General features: G+C 43.9%; 1 protein-coding gene across 6 annotated transcripts in view; it reads left to right on the top strand.

The window, feature by feature from the left end:
• stard13b (StAR-related lipid transfer (START) domain containing 13b) overlaps positions 1-19,550 on the top strand; it is a 124,750-nt gene that overhangs the window by 40,873 nt on the left and 64,327 nt on the right. The window contains exon 1 of one of the 6 annotated variants that reach the window (XM_014214532.3): positions 18,076-18,535. The exons of the other annotated variants lie outside the window; for them this stretch is intronic. Within the exon in view, the coding sequence (XP_014070007.3) occupies positions 18,412-18,535 (124 nt within the window). The 5' untranslated portion in view covers positions 18,076-18,411. Of the gene's footprint in view, positions 1-18,075; positions 18,536-19,550 lie in introns of those variants that run through there. 6 annotated transcript variants of the gene reach the window in all.

The raw sequence follows: 19,550 nt of genomic DNA, 5'->3' as shown, positions 1-19,550 counted from the left end.
CTAGAGTGATGTATCACTGCTAATGGTTGTAAATCTATGGGCTTTGTGTGGTACTTACCTTGTTGATGACTTCAGTAACTATTTGTCAACACAACCAAGACATTTCCTTCCCTATGGTCTTGTTGATGTCATATTTTAGTACAGTGTGTTTCTACCATCTCTGCTTTAATAGCGTACAATATATTTAGCCACAAGACTCTCGACATGCCGTCTCCCTTTTACAACCATATGCTGGCTGAAATAAGACAGACAAAAGTCTGTGTCAAAGTCAATCTGATGTGGTCAGAATCACTTACAATAAGAGAACCGTAGTTAACGGAACATCTGTCTTCAATAGAAACACAGGTTATGTCCCAAATGGCACCCTACTCCCTATATAGTGCACTACTTTTGACCATAGCACATATGGGGGCACTGGTGAAAAGTAGTGCACAATACAGGGAATGGGGTGCGATTTGAAACGCACACACAGTCAGGATAATAACTGTGAGTAGGATGATGATGATGACGTAAAGAGATGAAGCTAACTCTGAGCGCTGATATTCTCTGCCTATATTTGACAGCCTTACCGTAGAGACTGTATAGACTGTATGATGTCATGTTACTGGACCAGATGGTCTGCAGAATCTATGGTTATGTCCCAAATGGCACCATTTTCCCTATATAGTCCATTACTGTTGACCAGAGCCATATGGGCCCTGGTCAAAAATAGTGCACTATAAAGAGAAAAGGGTGACATTTGGAACACAGACTAACATAGCACCAGTCATCATAACCACCAGTTCACCTCGCTATAGTGACATAGTCCAGCCGAGGAAACCTCTCTGGGCCCATATCCTAAATAGCCCCGCGTGTGACTAAACACACCACGTATGTATATATCCAAATCACATATGCGCACTGTCTAGGGTAGAGGTTAGGGTGGTCAGCTCTCTGGGTAGAGGTGAGGAGAACCATAAGTCAGACAGAGGCTTAAATTCTCATCTCTCTGAACCATGGCCTGTGTGACCTGAATGTGTGACCATAGCTTATGGCCTTTAAAATCTATACTGATGAATATCTGTTGCTATGTTTTCATGTTGAGAGGAAACTCCAAGCATATATGGGAAAACGCCATACCTTTCTGTCCAACAAGAATGTTTTTAAACCCCAGACCTTTCTGTCCACTATAATGTTTTTAAACCCCCAGACCTTTCTGCACAACTAAAAGGTTTTTAAACTCCAGACGTTTCTGCCCCACTAAAATGTTTTTAAAATCCAGAATATTTTTGTTAGCTTGTTTTCCCTCAACTCCCAGAAGGACAGGTTCAGGAATAGTTTGGTTTGTTTTAACAAAAATCAACAGCTTATTTTTTTGAAAAGTTTACCAACACTTCACGAGAGAGGGATAGAGAGAGAAGAAAAATGGAGAGAGAAGACAGATATGAAGCGATGGAGATGGAGAGAGGGAGACAGGAGGATGGAGACAGGGAGATGGAAAGAGGGAGCTGGAGAGAGGGAGATGGAGAGAGGAAGCTAGAGAGAGGGAGATGGAGAGAGGGAGATGGAGAGAGGGAGATGGAGAGAGGGAGCTAGAGAGAGGGAACTAGAGAGATAGAGAGAGGGAGATGGAGATGGAGAGAAGGAGATGGAGAGAGAGAGAGCTAGAGAGAGGGAACTAGAGAGATGGAGAGAGGGAGATGGAGAGAAGGAGATGGAGAGAGGGAGATGGAGATAGACAAAGAACAGTGCAAGAAAATAGCAGTTGCTATTAGCCGCTGTGTCGTTCAGTCGTGGCCTGTAACCTGCAGCTTTAATAACCATCCGGGTGTTTTGTTATGGTAAACATCACCTTGGCTGACCTGCTCTCTCACAGTGATGGGACAGGACACTGCAGTGCCCTAGAACTGTCTATCACTGTCCTAGACCACACACACACACACACACACACACACACACACACACACACACACACACACACACACACACACACACACACACACACACACACACACACACACACACACACACACACACACACACACACACACACACACACACACACACACACATCTCCTCTCTGAATACATCCTCTAATCTGTGGTTCTGTGAAAACAAAGGAAGAGCTGTGTGGAAAGGGTTCATTCTCTTAATAAGACACTCCGTGTCAGAAGGCTCCATTGGGTTATTAAGATACTGCGTTCCTCACACCTCTCTGTGAATGACTCCAGGGCAAAGCATCCAACAACCTGGCTGACTTCCCTCACCAGGAAAAAGGACGCGTCTTTAAGACTCTTTGTAAAACGGTCATTCTTCTTTAGTTTACTTCCTCTTCACTCTTCAATTTCACCTTGTTATAATAAGGACTTGAGGCATGCTGCTGCTCCTATTGACTCTACTGTCAGGCTGCTGATTTGATCAACTCAGAGTACTGACTGACTGGTTAACCATGGAGGAGTCCTCCTCATGATTACACCCCAACATGTCATCCTCACGTCAGATCAGGCTATACCCTAGTATATTCATTTACAGCGAATAGTTGTGAGTAGACAATCTTTTGGAGGTTTCCTAATCTAATAGATGCTAGCTGTTTTGTTTATGTGTGATTTATTATAGAGTTCTGCACCATTAATGTGAACTTGGCTGAAGCTGAGTGTAGTCAATTGATGTTGCCACAGGGACCATTCCTAGAACACTAGGGAACACAGGAACAGGAACATTAGAAAACTTGGGAACACTGTTAGAGATAACGGGGAATAATACCTCTGTGAAGTTCTGCATTCTGCCAAGCTCTTTCTTCCCCCCAGACTCCCATAACATGGCTGTGGTCAGTGTGATCATTCATCTTGGTGTAAAACAAGGTCTGTACTGGCCCAGTCAGTATATACAGTATTCTAAATCACTATTCTGGGTCCTGGGTCCAGATGACTCACCAGTGCCTGTTATATAACTCCAGGCCAGGCTGGTGATAATCATCCAGAAGATTTGTCTTTTATTTTTGTTTGACTCATCTCTGTCCCACCAGAGGCACATCACATTGCTCCCAGCTGCCTTCTCAAACCGAGGCCTCTTTCCTCTTCCTTCTCTCTCACTCTCTCTTTCTCTCTCTCTTGTTCTCTCACTCGCTCTCTCTCTCCCCAGCCTCTCTCTCTCCCCCCTCTCCCCCTCTCCATCTCTCTGCAACCTCTCTCTTCCACTTCCACCCTCAACTCATTTCTCCTCTCTCCTTTCTCACCCTCTTTTCCCTCTGCCAGTGCCCCTAGACAGCTGCAGTTTCTCTGCTCCTCTAACAGAACACTCCCAGGCTGTCACGTGCACACACGCACACACGCGCACACACACACACACACACACACACACACACACACACACACACACACACACACACACACACACACACACACACACACACGATTGATGATGAGGTAGAATGGGGTATCACCTGTACAACCGTAGACAGAACACATGCAGAATGTAGGCACAATTTAGTGTGAGGGCGAGCATGTTGAACTTAGACAGTCTCTATCTTACTGATGTGTTTATGATCACATCTATGTATGGTGTCAGTCAAGGTCAAGAGGGGGACCGAGGGGGAAGAGGACCGAGGGGGAGTCTAGCAGAAGGTGTGTGTGTGGGGGGGGGGGGGAAGATGACCAGCGACAGATCTGGAACAGAGATGTCAGGACAGATCTATAGATTCTATACAGAAATACATGACGTATTCCCTACATAGTGCACTACTTTTGACCAGAGCCATATGGGCCCTGGTTAAAAGTAGTGCACTACATAGGATAATAGGGGTTCATTTGGGACACAGCCACAGTGTTATGGAGAAGTGGCTGAAGGATCACCGGCTGGATGAAGCATGTTGTTGCTGTGGCCTCAATAGAATACAGGTGTTCTCTCCAAGGTGGCCTAAATATTTAGTGAACGCACTGTGTGCGTTCGCTTGTGTTTTCCAGTGAATGAGGCCAGGACATTCAGTGTTTTTATCCATTTAGCGACCTTAAAATACTATAATAGACAGCAGGTCTGGACTGTGTTGATGTGTCAATAGTGACTACGCTCAGAACTTGGAACTTGGAACTCCTGGAAAACCTGTTTCCATGTCATTATACTGTTATTCACTCCCCTTCTTCTCATTGGCCAGCATGGTCTGATCTATGACATCATGTGTTATATTTACTAGCCAGTCGTCATGTGTAGCTTTATAAAGAGCTCCTGGCCTGGCCAGAGAATGAAACATTACACACGGGGAAAGATGGAAAGTAACTTGTGGTTTCCTGAGGCCACATACCAGCCAGACTGTTTGACAGATGAAAAAAACTGTCCTAGGTTTTAAAAAGACTCTCTCCTATATATACAGTCATTAGAGAGACTCTTCTTCATTAGGCTTTGCAGAAGATGTGAGTAACTTCTTTAACTACTTCAAACTACTACTAGAAACCATTAGTAATGTTGTATTAAAGCTTTTGTCATTTGAAATGCCACGTTACTTCTGATGCCTTGTATCCTGGATAAAACCATGAGCTTGGCCAGGAAATCCGCATCATTACCAGAATGAATGACCCAATATAAATCCATCCTGTAGTTTGATTGTGCCATTGTGAACAGTTAGTCCATGCTGCCTGCACTGTTTCACAAATGCACCCTCTTCCCTATATAGTGCACTACTTTTGATAAGCACTCTGGAATAGGGAAAAAGGTGCATTTGTGAGAGAACAGGGTTTAGTCAGAGTTAATGAGGCAGGAAGGCCATTAACACCCCAGGACTCTGCTCTGGGACATGCCTACAGAGCCAGCATGACCACCTCCACTTCTGTTGAATGGCAGTCAGTCTGTCTGTCTTCTCCTGGCTGTGTGTTTGTCCAGTGGAGCTTGGCTGTGAGGAAGCATGCAGCAGGAGCTTTACATAGCTCTGTGCTTTCACCTGTACACTGCTGTAACATTGTTACAGCAATAAACACCCTCTAATAACAAAAGGCTACTTTCTGCCTCTTTACAGTGAATTCAACTACAGTATGTGACTCAGTAATCAAAGAGCAATAAGAGAGAGACAGGGGCAGAGTGAGAGAGAGAGAGAGAGAGAGAGAGAGAGAGAGAGACACACACACAGAGAGAGAGAGATTGAATTGAGAGCAAGAGAGATTGTATTGAGAGAGAGACAGATGAGAGAGCGAGAGAGCGAGAGAGCGAGAGAGAGAGAGAGAGAGAGAGAGAGAGAGAGAGGCAGAGAGAGAGAGGCAGAGAGAGAGAGGCAGAGAGAGAGAGGCAGAGAGAGAGAGGCAGAGAGAGAGAGACAGAGAGAGAGAGAGACAGAGAGAGAGCGAGAGCGAGAGAGACTATGGTGGGACTCTTTGGGGAGAATCACCTATTGCTCTTCTCTTGGCTACAGCACAGTGCACTATATGATTACAGACATTGTACATTCTCTCTCAGCTCATTCACTGTCAAGCCACTAACACCTCTGTCTGATCACAGCCAAATTACGTTGTTCCTCAAAAGAACAGACATGGAAACAACCACACATTCACAGCCCAGTAAGCTGTACAACATCAGAAATTCATACAGATGGGCCCAAAACAGCACAGAAGAATACCAGAAAGCAACCAGTAACCAAAATAGAGATGGATACCACATTCACTCACAGTAAAGATGGCATCAATCTACAATATCAAACGGCAAAAGAAGCACAACTTAAATTGATAAAAAACAAAACAAAGAAGACCACAGATGACAACTGGTTTGATGCAGATTGTAAATTCCAACCAAAAGCAGAGACCCAAATAATGGTGAATTACGCCTTCATTACTGTGAGACTTTAAAACTCTATAAACGTACACTCAGAACCTAAAAAAGCACAGTACAACAGCAAGCAGCTGACACTAATTGAGGAGTCCAGAAACACAAACAACTTCTGCCAAAATTTGAAATAACTAAAAAAAATCAAAACAAGACGAATTAGTGATACAAAGTGGTGACATACGGAAAACCCATTCTAAAACACTCTACAACACCATTTAAATTGACAAACACAGAACAATGCTAAATTCATGAGAAGTTGAATGGATTGCAAAAAGCTATAAAGGACAATCAAAATCCATTGGACTCCCCATTTACTGACCAGCAGCTCTATAAGAAACTTCAGGCCCTCAAATGTAAAAAAGCATGCAGACCTGACGGCGTCCTAAATGAGATGCTCAAACTCACAAGTGCAAAATGTCAATTGGCTATATTAAAACTGCTTAATTTGATCCTTAGTGTAGGTTATTTCCCTGACATCTGGAATCAAGGACTCATAACCCCAATTTTTAAGAACAGAGACAAATTTGACCCTAACAACTACAGAGGCATTTGTGTGAACAGTAACCTGGGAAAGATTTTCTGTAGTATTATACTCTATGTAAGAGTTCTAAACTTCCTTTATAGCACAATGTCTTGAGTAAAAGCCAAATTGGATTTATACCAAAACATCTCACGGCTGATCATATTTACACCCTACATACCCTGATAGATAAACATGTCCACCAAAATAATACCAAAATGTACGCTTGTGTCATGATCTACCAAGAGAATTCTCTTCGATCATAATCACAGCCGTGTATATCCCCCCCCAAGCAGACACATCGACGACCCTGAAAGAACTTCATTGGACTCTATGTAAACTGGAAATCACATATCCTGAGGCTGCATTTATTGTAGCCGGGGATTTTAACAAGGCTAATCTGAAAACAAGGCTCCCCAAATTCTATCAGCATATCAATTGTACTACCAGGGGTAGCAAAACCCTGGATCATTGTTATTCTAACTTCCGTGACGCATATAAGTCCCTCCCCCGCCCTCCTTTCGGAAAAGCTGACCATGACTCCATTTTGTTTCTCCCAGCCTATAGACAGAAACTGAAACAGGAAGCTCCCGCCCTCAGGTCTGTTCAACGCTGGTCCGACCAATCGGATTCCACGCTTCAAGATTGCTTCGATCACGTGGACTGGGATATGTTCTGCATTGCGTCGAACAACAACATTGACGAATACGCTGACTCGGTGTGCGAGTTCATTAATAAGTGCATCGGTGATGTCGTACCAACAGCGTCTATTAAAACATTCCCCAACCAGAAACCGTGGATTGATGGCAGCATTCGCGCAAAACTGAATGCACGAACCACTGCTTTTAATCAGGGCAAGGTGACCGGAAACATGACCGAATACAAACAGTGTAGCTATTCCCTCCGCAAGGCAATCAAACAAGCTAAGCGCCAGTATAGAGACAAAGTGGAGTCACAGTTCAACGGCTCAGACACGACAGGTATGTGACAGGGTCTACAGTCAATCACGGACTACAAAAGAAAAATCAGCCCCGTCGCGGATCACGATGCCTTGCTCCCAGACAGACTGAACAACTTTTTTGCTCGCTTTGAGGTCAATACAGTGCCACTGACACGGCCCGCTACCAAAACCTGCGGCCTCTCCTTCACTCTAGCCAACTTGAGTAAAGCATTTAAACGTGTTAACCCTCGCAAGGCTGCCGGCCCAGACGACATCCCCGGCCGCGTCCTCAGAGCATGCGCAGACCAGCTGGCTGGTGTGTTTACAGACGTATTCAATCAATCCTTATCCCAGTCTGCTGTCCCCAGATGCTTCAAGAGGGCCACCATTGTTCCTGTTCCCAAGAAAGCTAAGGTAACTGAGCTAAATGACTACCGCCCTGTAGCACTCACTTCCGTCATCATGAAGTGCTTTGAGAGACTAGTCAGGGACCATATCACCTCCACCCTACCTGACACCCTAGACCCACTCCAATTTGCTTACCGCTACAATAGGTCCACAGACGACGCTATCGCCATCACACTGCACACTGCCCTAACCCATCTGGACAAGAGGAATACCTATGTAAGAATGCTGTTCGACCCCGCCCTGTGCGACTGGCTCCTGGACTTGCTGACGGGCCGCCCCCGGGTGGTGAGGGTAGGTAACAACATCTCCACCCCGCTGATCCACAACACTGGGTCCCCACAAGGGTGCGTTCTCAGCCCTCTACTGTACTCCCTGTTCACCCATGACTGCGTGGCCATGCACGCCTCCAACTCAATCATCAAGTTTCCAGACGACACTACAGTGGTAGGCTTGATTACCAACAACGACGAGACGGCCTACAGGGAGGAGGTGAGGGCCCTCGGAGTGTGGTGTCAGGAAAATAACCTCACACTCAATGTCAACAAAACAAAAGAGATGATCGTGGACTTCAGGAAACAGCAGAGGGAGCAGCCCCCTATCTACATTGACGGGACAGTAGTGGAGAAAGTGGAGAGTTTCAAGTTCCTCGGCGTACACATCACGGACAAACTGAAATGGTCCACCCACACAGACAGCGTGATGAAGAAGGCACAGCAGCGCCTCTTCAACCTCAGGAGGCTGAAGAAATTCGGCTTGTCACCAAAAACACTCACAAACTTTTACAGATGCACAACCGATAGCATCCTGTCGGGCTGTATCACCGGCTGGTATGGCAGCTGCTCCGCCCATAACCGGAAGGCTCTCCAGAGGGTAGTGAGGTCTGCACAACGCATCACCGGGTGCAAACTACCTGCCCTCCAGGACACCTACATCACCCGAGCCACTGCCTGTTCACCCCGCTATCATCCAGAAGGCGAGGTCAGTACAGGTGCATCAAAGCGGGGACCGAGAGACTGAAAAACAGCTTCTATCTCAAGGCCATCAGACTGTTAAACAGCCATCACTAGCACAGAGAGGCTGCTGCCAACATACTGACTCAACTCCAACCACTTTATTAATGGTAAAATTGATGTAATCAATTTATCACTAGCCACTTTATATTACATAATGTTTACTTACCCTACATTACTCATCTCTTATGTATACATATACTGTATGCAATACCGTCTACTGCATCTTGCCATCTGATGTAATTAAATGTATTACTAGCCACTTTAAACAATGCCACTTTATATAATGTTCTCATACCCTACATTGCTCAGCTCATATGTATATACTGTACGCTATACCATCTACTGCATCTTACCATCTTGATGTAATGTATCACTAGCCACTTTAAACAATGTCACTTCATATAATGTTTTCATACCCTGCATTGCTCATTGTTCATCTCATATGTATATACTGTTCTCTATACCATCTACTGCATCTTGCCTATGCCGTTCGGCCATCACTCATTTATATATTTTTAGGTTCATATTTGAACTCATTCCTTTATACTTGTGTGTATAAGGTAGTTGTTGTGAAATTGTTAGATTACTTGTTAAATATTACTGCATGGTCGGAACTAGAAGCACAAGCATTTCGCTACACTTGCATTAACACCTGCTAACCATGTGTATGTGACAAATACATTTGATTTGATTTGATTTGACATTGGCCTGTTGGGGGAGGTTTATGACCCCCATAAATACCTTTCCCCCTTTTCCTCTCTCTACTCTACTGATGTGACTATTAAAAATCCCTTTGTTAACATAGAGAGTCTGGTAACATCAAAAGGTGGGAAACTGAACCATATTTCGGTAATCCAACCAGTTGAAAATATGCGTTGGTACTTAATGAATATGATGTCAGATCAGTTGGCGTCTGAGACATTATTACTGATGATAGGACGACATAAACTGTATCTTGGAAAGTCTACACATTCCAGTTATCAGATTCACATGGAATTGTTGTGCAATTTAAATGTTTAAATATGAAACTATTTGTGAAAAGATGAAATGTAATTTTATCTTCTTAAATGAGAGAAAGGTTTGTCATAGAGAATCTCTGCTCACTCAGAGGCCCCGCCCAAGTGAACAGACACTGGTTGTAAACTATGAAACACGCCCTTCTTTCACCACTATATAAACCCGTTGACGAAAATTCAACTTCCTGTTCCAAGGACGTGCGTGCTTGCGGTCCCCACGTTGAAAGGACAAAGATCAGCTACAGAACTAAGCCAACCTCAGCGTGAGCTCTGGTTGAACAACAAGAACCTAATGATATTAGCATCGAATTTCATCGTGAAGATGACGATCAACACGCCGAAAGGATGAATTTCGACTATACCAGCCAGAATATAGCTTGAGCTTAAAAGTATGGCAACTTGGTATGAACTTTGAACTCTTATTCACTAAAGAAGTGATACCCTCTCCGCATACTAAACGTGGGCTAGGAGAGGATGGGCAGAGTATCCATTCTACCACGCTCCAGTTCACCACTAGACATTCTTCAGAGGACCAGAGATCCATGCTGGACAACCCGCCTTCTATCTACGACCAATCTACCAAAGCGCAGCTCAGAGTAAATATTTATGGCATTTTCCTTTTTCAAATGGGCGGTTATTTAGAATGCATAAGATACTGTATTTACGATAGCATAGCTGCCTACGGCCCGATAGAGACACAAAATATTTTTGTTCCTCAGTCTTCCCGCTCTTTCATTATAAAACCCAACCCCCTTTCTTTGTGTAACCAGCCATCATATATGTTTGGGACGTTTTCCTTTATGACATAATTTGTAATCAATGTATACATTCTGTGTATATGTAATTCTGTGCGATTATTTAGGTATTTAGTAAATAAATAATTAAACCTGATTCAACTTGTTAGCCAAGGTTCGTGAAGATAACCAAGTATTTACAACTTTCAGATGAGACTGAATAAAGTGACGATTAAATATTGACTGCTACTGATGTAAAAGATTATTAGGTCTTTAAGAGTTTACTCGGAAGATAACAGCTCTATAAACATTCTTTCGTGGTGCCCCGACTTTCTAGTTAATTACATTTACCTGATTAGCTTAATCAGGTAATATTAATTACAGAGAAAGGATTTTATAGAATAGTATGTCATATCACTTAATCCGGCATAGCCAAAGACACAACACTTGCTTTATTGACTTCCAAAAAGCATTTGATTCTATTTGGCATACAGGACTGTTCTACAAAGTTATTGAAAGTGGTGTGGGGGGTAAAACATATGACATAATTAAATGAATGTATACTGGCAATACTTGCAGCATCAAAATTGGCAAGAAAGGAACAGAATTCTTTAACCAGGGACGGGGCCTTCACCAGGGTTGCAATCTGAGCCCTGTACTCTTCAATATTTACATCAACGAATTGGCCACTATTCTAGAAAAATACTCAGCCCCTGGTCTCCACAATTCAGAGGTTAAATGCCTGCTCTTCGCAGATGACGTATGCCTGCTATCACCCACAGCCCATGGCCTACAGCAGAGTCTGGACCTGCTAGAGCAGTACTGCCAGACCTGGGTCCTGGCAGTAAACCCCAAAAATACAAAAAAAATGAATTCTGAATTCTGCATGCAGAGACCAATCAACCTGCACATGTCATCTACTGTTTGCTTATTGTTATTGTTCAATGTATGGTTATTTTGACCCTTGGTTATTGTTGTTACTGTTGTCCCGTTGACAATTTTGATTCTTATTATTTTCATATTGTAAATATCCAAAGTAAGCTTTGGAAATATGTACTGTACATTGTCACGTCATGCCAATAAAGCAAATTTAATTGAATTTAATTGAATTGAATTGAGAGATAAAGACAAGAGAGAGAGAGAGGGAGAGTGACACAGAGAGAGAGAGAATTCAGAGAGAGAGAAATAGAGAATTGAGAGAGAGAGATAGAGAATTGAGAGAGAGACAGAGAGAGAGATTGAATTGAGAGTGACAGACAGAGAGAAAGACTGAATTGAGAGAGAAAGAGAGAGCGGGGGAGAGAAAGAGAATTGAGAGAGACAGACAAAGAGAGAGAGAGAATTGAGAGAGACAGAGAGAGAGAGATTGAATTGAGAGAGAGAGAAAGACAGCGAGAACGATTGAATTCAGAGAGAGAGACAGACAGAGAGAGATTGAATTGAGAGAGACAGAGAGAGAGATTGAATTGAGAGAGAGAGAAAGACAGCGAGAACGATTGAATTCAGAGAGAGAGACAGACAGAGAGAGATTGAATTGAGAGAGACAGAGAGAGAGGGGAGAGAGAAAGTGGGGGGGGGGGAGAGAGAGAGGGGAGAGGGATAGAGAGAGAGGGAGAGATGGAAAGGAGAGAGAGATGGAGACAAAGAGAGAGAGAGAGAAATAAAGAGAAAAGAGAAAGAGAGGGGAGAGAGTGAGAGATAAAGACATGAAAGAGAGAGAGACACAGACAGGAAAATTCAGACACTTGTATATTCTATGATTCATGTTTAATACTCTGGCTCCCACATTTTATCTTGCTAGACAAACATATGAAATCTATCCTTCACAAAACATTATCAATCCACCCCCTTTCCTCCTCTTCTCTTCCGTCTCTTTCTCTTAGTGTGTGTGAGTGTCCGTGCATAAGCGTGTGTGTATGCATATGTGCGTGTGTGGGGAGGGGGCGGGTTGGGTTCAGTGCTAATAGAAGCCAGGTGGTGCAGACAGTAAATGGGTTCCCATGGATTCTAGTGGCTAACAGGGCCATTACATGCCATGTCATTCTCGTCTTGTTAAACAGTGAAGAAACAATAGCCATGTTAGCTTGGCTTGCCAGTTACACTCTCTCTCTTCATTTCACTTTGTAGGCTTTGAGTGGTCTCTCCTGTTATTACAATCCTGAAACTAACAGTCTATTACAGTCTAGTACGACATGAAATGTACATACTTTAGCAGCAGGCATCGTCATGGTGTGTGTGTGTGTGTGTGTGTGTGTGTGTGTGCGTGCGTGCGTGCGTGCGTGTGTGCGTGCGTGCGTGCGTGCGTGCATGCGTGCGTGTGTGCATGTGTCCGTGTGTGTGTGTGTGTGTGTGTGTGTGTGTGTGTGTGTGTGTGTGTGTGTGTGTGTGTTGTGTGTGTGTGTGTGTGTGTGTGTGTGAGTAGGCTCTCTCTGGAGAACCCTACTCCTACTCTCTAACCCCTAACCCGTCATCTAAACCCACATACACACCACATGTTGCTCCTCTGGAAAAATGGAAAAGCATCTTGGGAATATACGGTCAGGAAATGTATAGTCCATGAGTGAGATGGGCCTGTAAGAGTGGGGCGAGGGGGAGACTGGGCCGTGAGAGTTCCCTGGTGCGTCTTTTTTCCATTAGGTTGGGAGTGTAATCCCCCTGACTATTGAGGGGGCGTGGCCTGGGATCTCATCATTCAATCACAGAGCAGAATCAGCTTCTCCACATCTGGGAATTTCTCACTGCGCCGATCAGACAACATTCCACACATACACATACACATGCACCCACGCACACACACACACATAATGTAAACATGGGAGAGGGCGAGAGAGAGAGAGGGAGAGAAAGAGAGAGAGATAGAGGAGAGAGAGAAAGAGAGAAAGAGAGAGAGAGAGAGAGAGAGAGAGATGAAGAAAGAGAGCGAGAGAGATGGAGATGGAGGAAGAGAGAGAGCAAAGAAGTTAACTAGCTCTCTGAGAAGTTGCATGTTTCTCAACGAGATGAGGAGTGGTTTGAGTGGCTTGTCCAAAACAAACATTCAGAGAGTCAGAGAGGAGATTATTGATATTTCCTCTCTCTGCACCTCCCTCCCCCTTATCTCTCTCTCTGGCATGGGAGACATATGTTAAGTAGGTAATATACAAAAGTGAAATAAACAATAAAAATGAACAGTAAACATTACACTCACAGATGTTCCAAAATAATAAAGACATTACAAATGTCATATTATGTATTTATACAGTGTTGTAACGATGCGCAAATGGTTAAAGTACAAAAGGGAAAATCAATAAACCTAAATATGGGTTGTATTTACAATGGTGTTTGTTCTTCACTGGTTGCCCTTTTCTTGTGGCAACAGGTCACACATCTTGCTGCTGTGATGGCACACTGTGGTATTTCACCCAGTAGATATGGGAGTTTATCAAAATCGGGTTTGTTTTCGAATTTTTGTGGATCTGTGTAATCTGAGGGAAATATGTGTCTCTAATATGGTCATACATTGGGCAGGAGGTTAGGAAGTGCAGCTCAGTTTCCACCTCATTTTGTGGGCAGTGTGCACATAGCCTGTCTTCTCTTGAGAGCCAGGTCTGCCTACAGCAGCCTTTCTCAATAGCAAGGCTATGCTCACTGAGTCTGTACATAGTCAAAGCTTTCCTTAAGTTTGGGTCAATAACTGTGGTCAGGTATTCTGCCACTGTGTACTTTCTGTTTAGGGCCACATAGCATTGTAGTTTGCTCTGTTTTTTTGTTAATTCTTTCCAATGTGTCAAGTAATAATCTTTTTGTTTTCTCATGATTTGGTTAGGTCTAATTGTGTTGCTGTCCTGGGGCTCTGTGGGGTTTGTTTGTGTTTGTGAACAGAGCCCCAGGACCAGCTTGCTTAGGGGACTCTTCTCCAGGTTCATCTCTCTGTAGGTGATGGCTTTGTTATGGAAGTTTGGGAATCGCTTCCTTTTAGGTGGTTGTAGAATTTAACGGCTCTTTTCTGGATTATGATAATTAGCGGGTTATCGGCCTAATTCTGCTCTGCGTGCGTTATTTTGTACACGGAGCATATTTTTGCAGAATTCTGCATGCAGAGTCTCAATTTGGTGTTTGTCCCATTTTGTGAATTCTTGGTTGGTGAGCGGACCCCAGACCTCACAACCATAAAGGGCAATGGGTTCTATAACGGATTCAAGTATTTTTAGCCAGATCCTAATTGGTATGTCGAATTTTATGTTCCTTTTGATGGCATAGAATGCCCTTCTTGCCATGTCTCAGATCGTTCACAGCTTTGTGGAAGTTACCTGTGGCGCTGATGTTTAGGCCAAGGTATGTATAGTTTTTTGTGTGCTCTAGGGCAACGTTGTGTAGATGGAATTTGTATTTGTGGTCCTGGCTACTGGACCTTTGTCACGACTTCTACCGAAGTCGATGCCTTTCCTTGTTCGGGTGGTGCTCGGCGGTCGACGTCACCGGTCTTCTAGCCTTCATTGATCCATTTTTCATTTTCCATTGGTTTTGTCTTGTCTTCCTACACACCTGGTTCCAATCCCATTCTTTGCATGTTGTGTATTTAACCCTCTGTTTCCCCTCATGTCCTTGTCAGAGATTGTTTGTTGTTATGCTCGTGATATTCGATTGGTGCGCGACGGGTTCTTGTACCCACGTTTATTTTATTATGTACTTTGGTTTTGGAGGTTTTGTTTTACGTTATTAAACTACTCCATTTACACCAAGTTTGATTCTCCTGCGCCTGACTTCCCTGCCACCTACACACACGGCATGACAACCTTTTTTGGAACATCATTATTTTGGTCTTTCTGAGATTTACTGTCAGGGCCCAGGTCTGGCAGAATCTGTGCAGAAGATCTAGATGCTGCTGTTAGGCCCTCCTTGGTTGGTGACAGAAGCACCAGATCATCAGCAAGCAGTAGACATTTGACTACAGATTCTAGTAGGATCTCTCTCTCTGTCTGTCTGTCTCAGTCTAGCCACAATCTTCTACAGAGATAACAACAGCCTTTGTTCTGGCTGGTAGAGGGTTTCAAATCAGGGTCGGGGTCAATTCAGTGTGTGTGTGTGTGTGTGTGTGTGTGTGTGTGTGTGTGTGTGTGTGTGTGTGTGTGTGTGTGTGTGTGTGTGTGTGGTGTGTGTGTGTGTGTGTGTGTGTGTGTGTGTGTGTGTGTGAGTGTGCGTGTGTGTTCCTTCAGGCATTCTGCCCAATGGGGCTTGGACAAGTGGAGCTGAAAATAGCAACAAGCAGGTCACCGCTGAGGAGTTCCATACATAGCATAGTTTATAGCCTTTATAGAGAGAGCAGCAGTGGGTTGTTCTCCAGTAAGATATAGCCTGGTGCTGACCCTGCAGTGTGTTGTCCTCCAGTAAGATATAGCCTAGTGCTGACCCTGCAGTGTTGTTCTCCAGTAAGATTTAGCCTGGTGCTGACCCTGCAGTGTGTTATCCTCCAGTAAGATATAGTCTGGTGCTGACCCTGCAGTGTGTTGTTCTCCAGTAAGATATAGTCTGGTGCTGACCCTGCAGTGTGTTGTCCTCCAGTAAGATATAGTCTGGTGCTGACCCTGCAGTGTGTTGTTCTCCAGTAAGATATAGTCTGGTGCTGACCCTGCAGTGTGTTGTTCTCCAGTAAGATATAGCTTGTTGCTGACCCTGCAGTGTTGTTCTCCAGTAAGATATAGCCTGGTGCTGACCCTGCAGTGTTGTTCTCCAGTAAGATATAGTCTGGTGCTGACCCTGCAGTGTTGTTCTCCAGTAAGATATAGCCTGGTGCTGACCCTGCAGTGTGTTGTTCTCCAGTAAGATATAGCCTAGTGCTGACCCTGCAGTGTTGTTCTCCAGTAAGATATAGCCTGGTGCTGACCCTGCAGTGTGTTGTCCTCCAGTAAGATATAGTCTGGTGCTGACCCTGCAGTGTGTTGTTCTCCAGTAAGATATAGCCTGGTGCTGACCCTGCAGTGTGTTGTTCTCCAGTAAGATATAGCCTAGTGCTGACCCTGCAGTGTTGTTCTCCAGTAAGATATAGCCTGGTGCTGACCCTGCAGTGTGTTGTCCTCCAGTAAGATATAGTCTGGTGCTGACCCTGCAGTGTGTTGTTCTCCAGTAAGATATAGCTTGTTGCTGACCCTGCAGTGTTGTTCTCCAGTAAGATATAGCTTGTTGCTGACCCTGCAGTGTTGTTCTCCAGTAAGATATAGCTTGTTGCTGACCCTGCAGTGTTGTTCTCCAGTAAGATATAGCCTGGTGCTGACCCTGCAGTGTGTTGTCCTCCAGTAAGATATAGTCTGGTGCTGACCCTGCAGTGTGTTGTTCTCCAGTAAGATATAGTCTGGTGCTGACCCTGCAGTGTATTGTTCTCCAGTAAGATACAGCCTGGTTCTGACCCTCCAGTGTGTTGTTCTCCAGTAAAATATAGCCTGGTGCTGACCCTGCGGTGTAAATCACCAGCCTGAACCCTATTCCAGGGCAGAGCAATGAGCGGTGAATGTCCTGGTGGAAATTAAGTAATGTTATCCCAGCTGGACGCAGAGAGGGAGAGAGAGAGGAAGAGAGAGAGGGGGAGAGAGAGGGAGAGAGTGAGAGAGAGAGAGGGGGAGAGAGAGGGGGAGAGAGAGAGGGAGAGAGAGGGAGAGAGAGGGGGTGAGAGAGAGGGGGAGAGAGAGGGAGAGAGAGGGGGGAGAGAGAGGGAGAGAGAGGGAGAGAGGGGGGGTGAGAGAGAGGGGGAGAGAGAGGGAGAGAGAGGGGGGAGAGAGAGGGAGAGAGAGAGAGGGGGTGAGAGAGAGGGGGAGAGAGGGAGAGAGAGGGAGAGAGAGGGGGGAGAGAGAGGGGGAGAGAGGGGGTGTGGGGGGGGTTACAGCAGAGTTCAGGTCAGGAGTCAGGACTATCCATTATAGAAGCTGTCTGTCAGTGTCCAGCTGGTCCTTGTGTATTATAGATTTGAGAGAATTATATTACTGCATAACTGTCTGCTGAAGTTCAGCTAGGTTGACATTATAAGACTCAGGTCAGACATGGGCTGAACAGGGAACAAGACAGTTATTGCACTTCTTCTACACTGTCTACTTCTACTCACGGCACGCCCATTATCTTGATAAAGCGTTTTTTACTTTTATATATGAAAATCGAGGAGGCTACTCCAGACTGAACCGGTTGTTGTCACGATAATATCTGGAGTTGAACTTAATATGATATTGACACAGCAAAGTCACTATGATGTCTGGTGTGATATTGACACAGCAAAGTCACTATGATGTCTGGTGTGATATTGACACAGCAAAGTCACTATGATGTCTGGTGTGATATTGACACAGCAAAGTCACTATGATGTCTGGTGTGATATTGACACAGCAAAGTCACAAGGCTTAACTTTTCTCTCCTTCAGGGGGGTTTGACCTCTGATAAGTTTGTGTATCAGAAACAAAAATACACTTCCTTCTAACTCTCTTTTCTTTTTAACATAAAACCCAACATCTTTATAAATCAATTTTGATATAGCCCTAATTTCACATGTTCTGAAACATTCCATGGTTTTTACTTATGATTCACAAGAGTGAAAGCTCTGTGTAGTGAAAGTGAGAGTAGCCTGGTGAGTGAGAGGGAAGAAGGGAGGGAGGGAAGTGGAGGGGTGAAAGATAAAGGGAGGGAGAGAGAGCAGCTAGTCTATCTGTGAGTATAGACTGACCGTCACCGTGGTGGAAACTTCAAACAGCCACACATCTGCTCCTAGCTTTGTCCGGCACCGGGGCTGCCGAATCAAATATCGTTTAATTGAAGGACTTGGCAAAGATGGATACTTTATACTGAACAGGTATCTGTTCTTCGGTAAAATGTATGGCTGGTTAATTAATGGTTACACTACTCTGCGACTGTAACTCAGTCCTAATCAGGTGAAGACGCATCGGCGCGAGCGCAGGGGTGGTGCATTCAGAGGAAAGACGCAATAACGGGTTCATGAGGATCGGGATTTGTTTTATTATGATGGACTCACGGATTTACTATGACAACTAAGCGCAAATCGATGAAACGGAAGCTGCGGCGGTGTTTCAGTGAGACGCTGCGCGATTCCACGTCGAAAGCCTGGGATCTACTATGGAAAAATGTCAGGGAGCGAAGACTCGCAGGTCAGTCTCCAAAAAGTATCGGTGTTGTATTGAATTCACACTATATTTATTTGATATTTATTTATGCTGTTAGAAAATAGCCATTCTTAACTTTATTAGATTAAAAAATATATATATTTTACACAGATAGATTCCAGCATATAACTGTTTTCCAACATGATTTTATTAAACAAGTAGCTTAATAAGCTCACTAAGTTACAAACTTGGCTGTTGTAGTTAATTTTCTAATCAATCAAGTGAATGTTGAAGGGGCAATCAGCAGTTGCTAGATCCATTTTTGGACGTATACATTAATGATATGTAACCCTACCCATTGATTCTGGAAGAGTATATCTTATAAATGCCTCCTATGAGTTTAGTTCAACTGTCATACCCCATCAGAACCCAAAATATAAGCTTGTTTTACTGCAATGTCTGTAAACACAGTTAATGTAAACAAAACGATATAGCCTCAAAACATGGTTACAACTATAATTGTGATATAATGGATGGTCAGTCCTTGAGTCCATAACTCTGTCTATGAATTTGAGTGGTTGTCCAGCACCACCACTCAGCTTTTTAACGAAACAGGTACGCGGAAAACGCTTTGTTATTGTTCCTACTGTTGATTGCTGCTTTAAACTATACATCGTACCGCTGATTGGTGGATTGACAAAGGCAGCCCAAATCTGATATTTTTCCCAAGAATTGGTCTTTTGACATCAGATCTTTTTGAAAGCTGATTTGATTGGTCAAAGACCAATTAGTGAAAAAAAAGATCAGAATTGGGCCGTCTGTGTAAACGCAGCCTATATGCACAGAATACATTCTGAACAGTTGTCCTCATAATTAGTCTTCTACAGTAATCATATCCATTAACACGTGTTCACCAGGTGTACTTACCTTAGTTTCACATGTGACTTACCTTGCACTTATTTAGTTTTTTTTAAGATCTTCTAATTTACAATAATAATTATAATTTACCAAACCAATTTGCAATACAGTTTTACTTTTTATTCACAGCTGGTTGATTATA

The sequence above is a fragment of the Salmo salar genome, chromosome 09 (genome assembly GCF_965601325.2).
Source record: "Salmo salar chromosome 09, fSalSal1, whole genome shotgun sequence".
In the NCBI taxonomy this organism is placed as follows: domain Eukaryota; kingdom Metazoa; phylum Chordata; class Actinopteri; order Salmoniformes; family Salmonidae; genus Salmo; species Salmo salar.
This window is presented reverse-complemented; position numbering and strand designations above follow the sequence as displayed.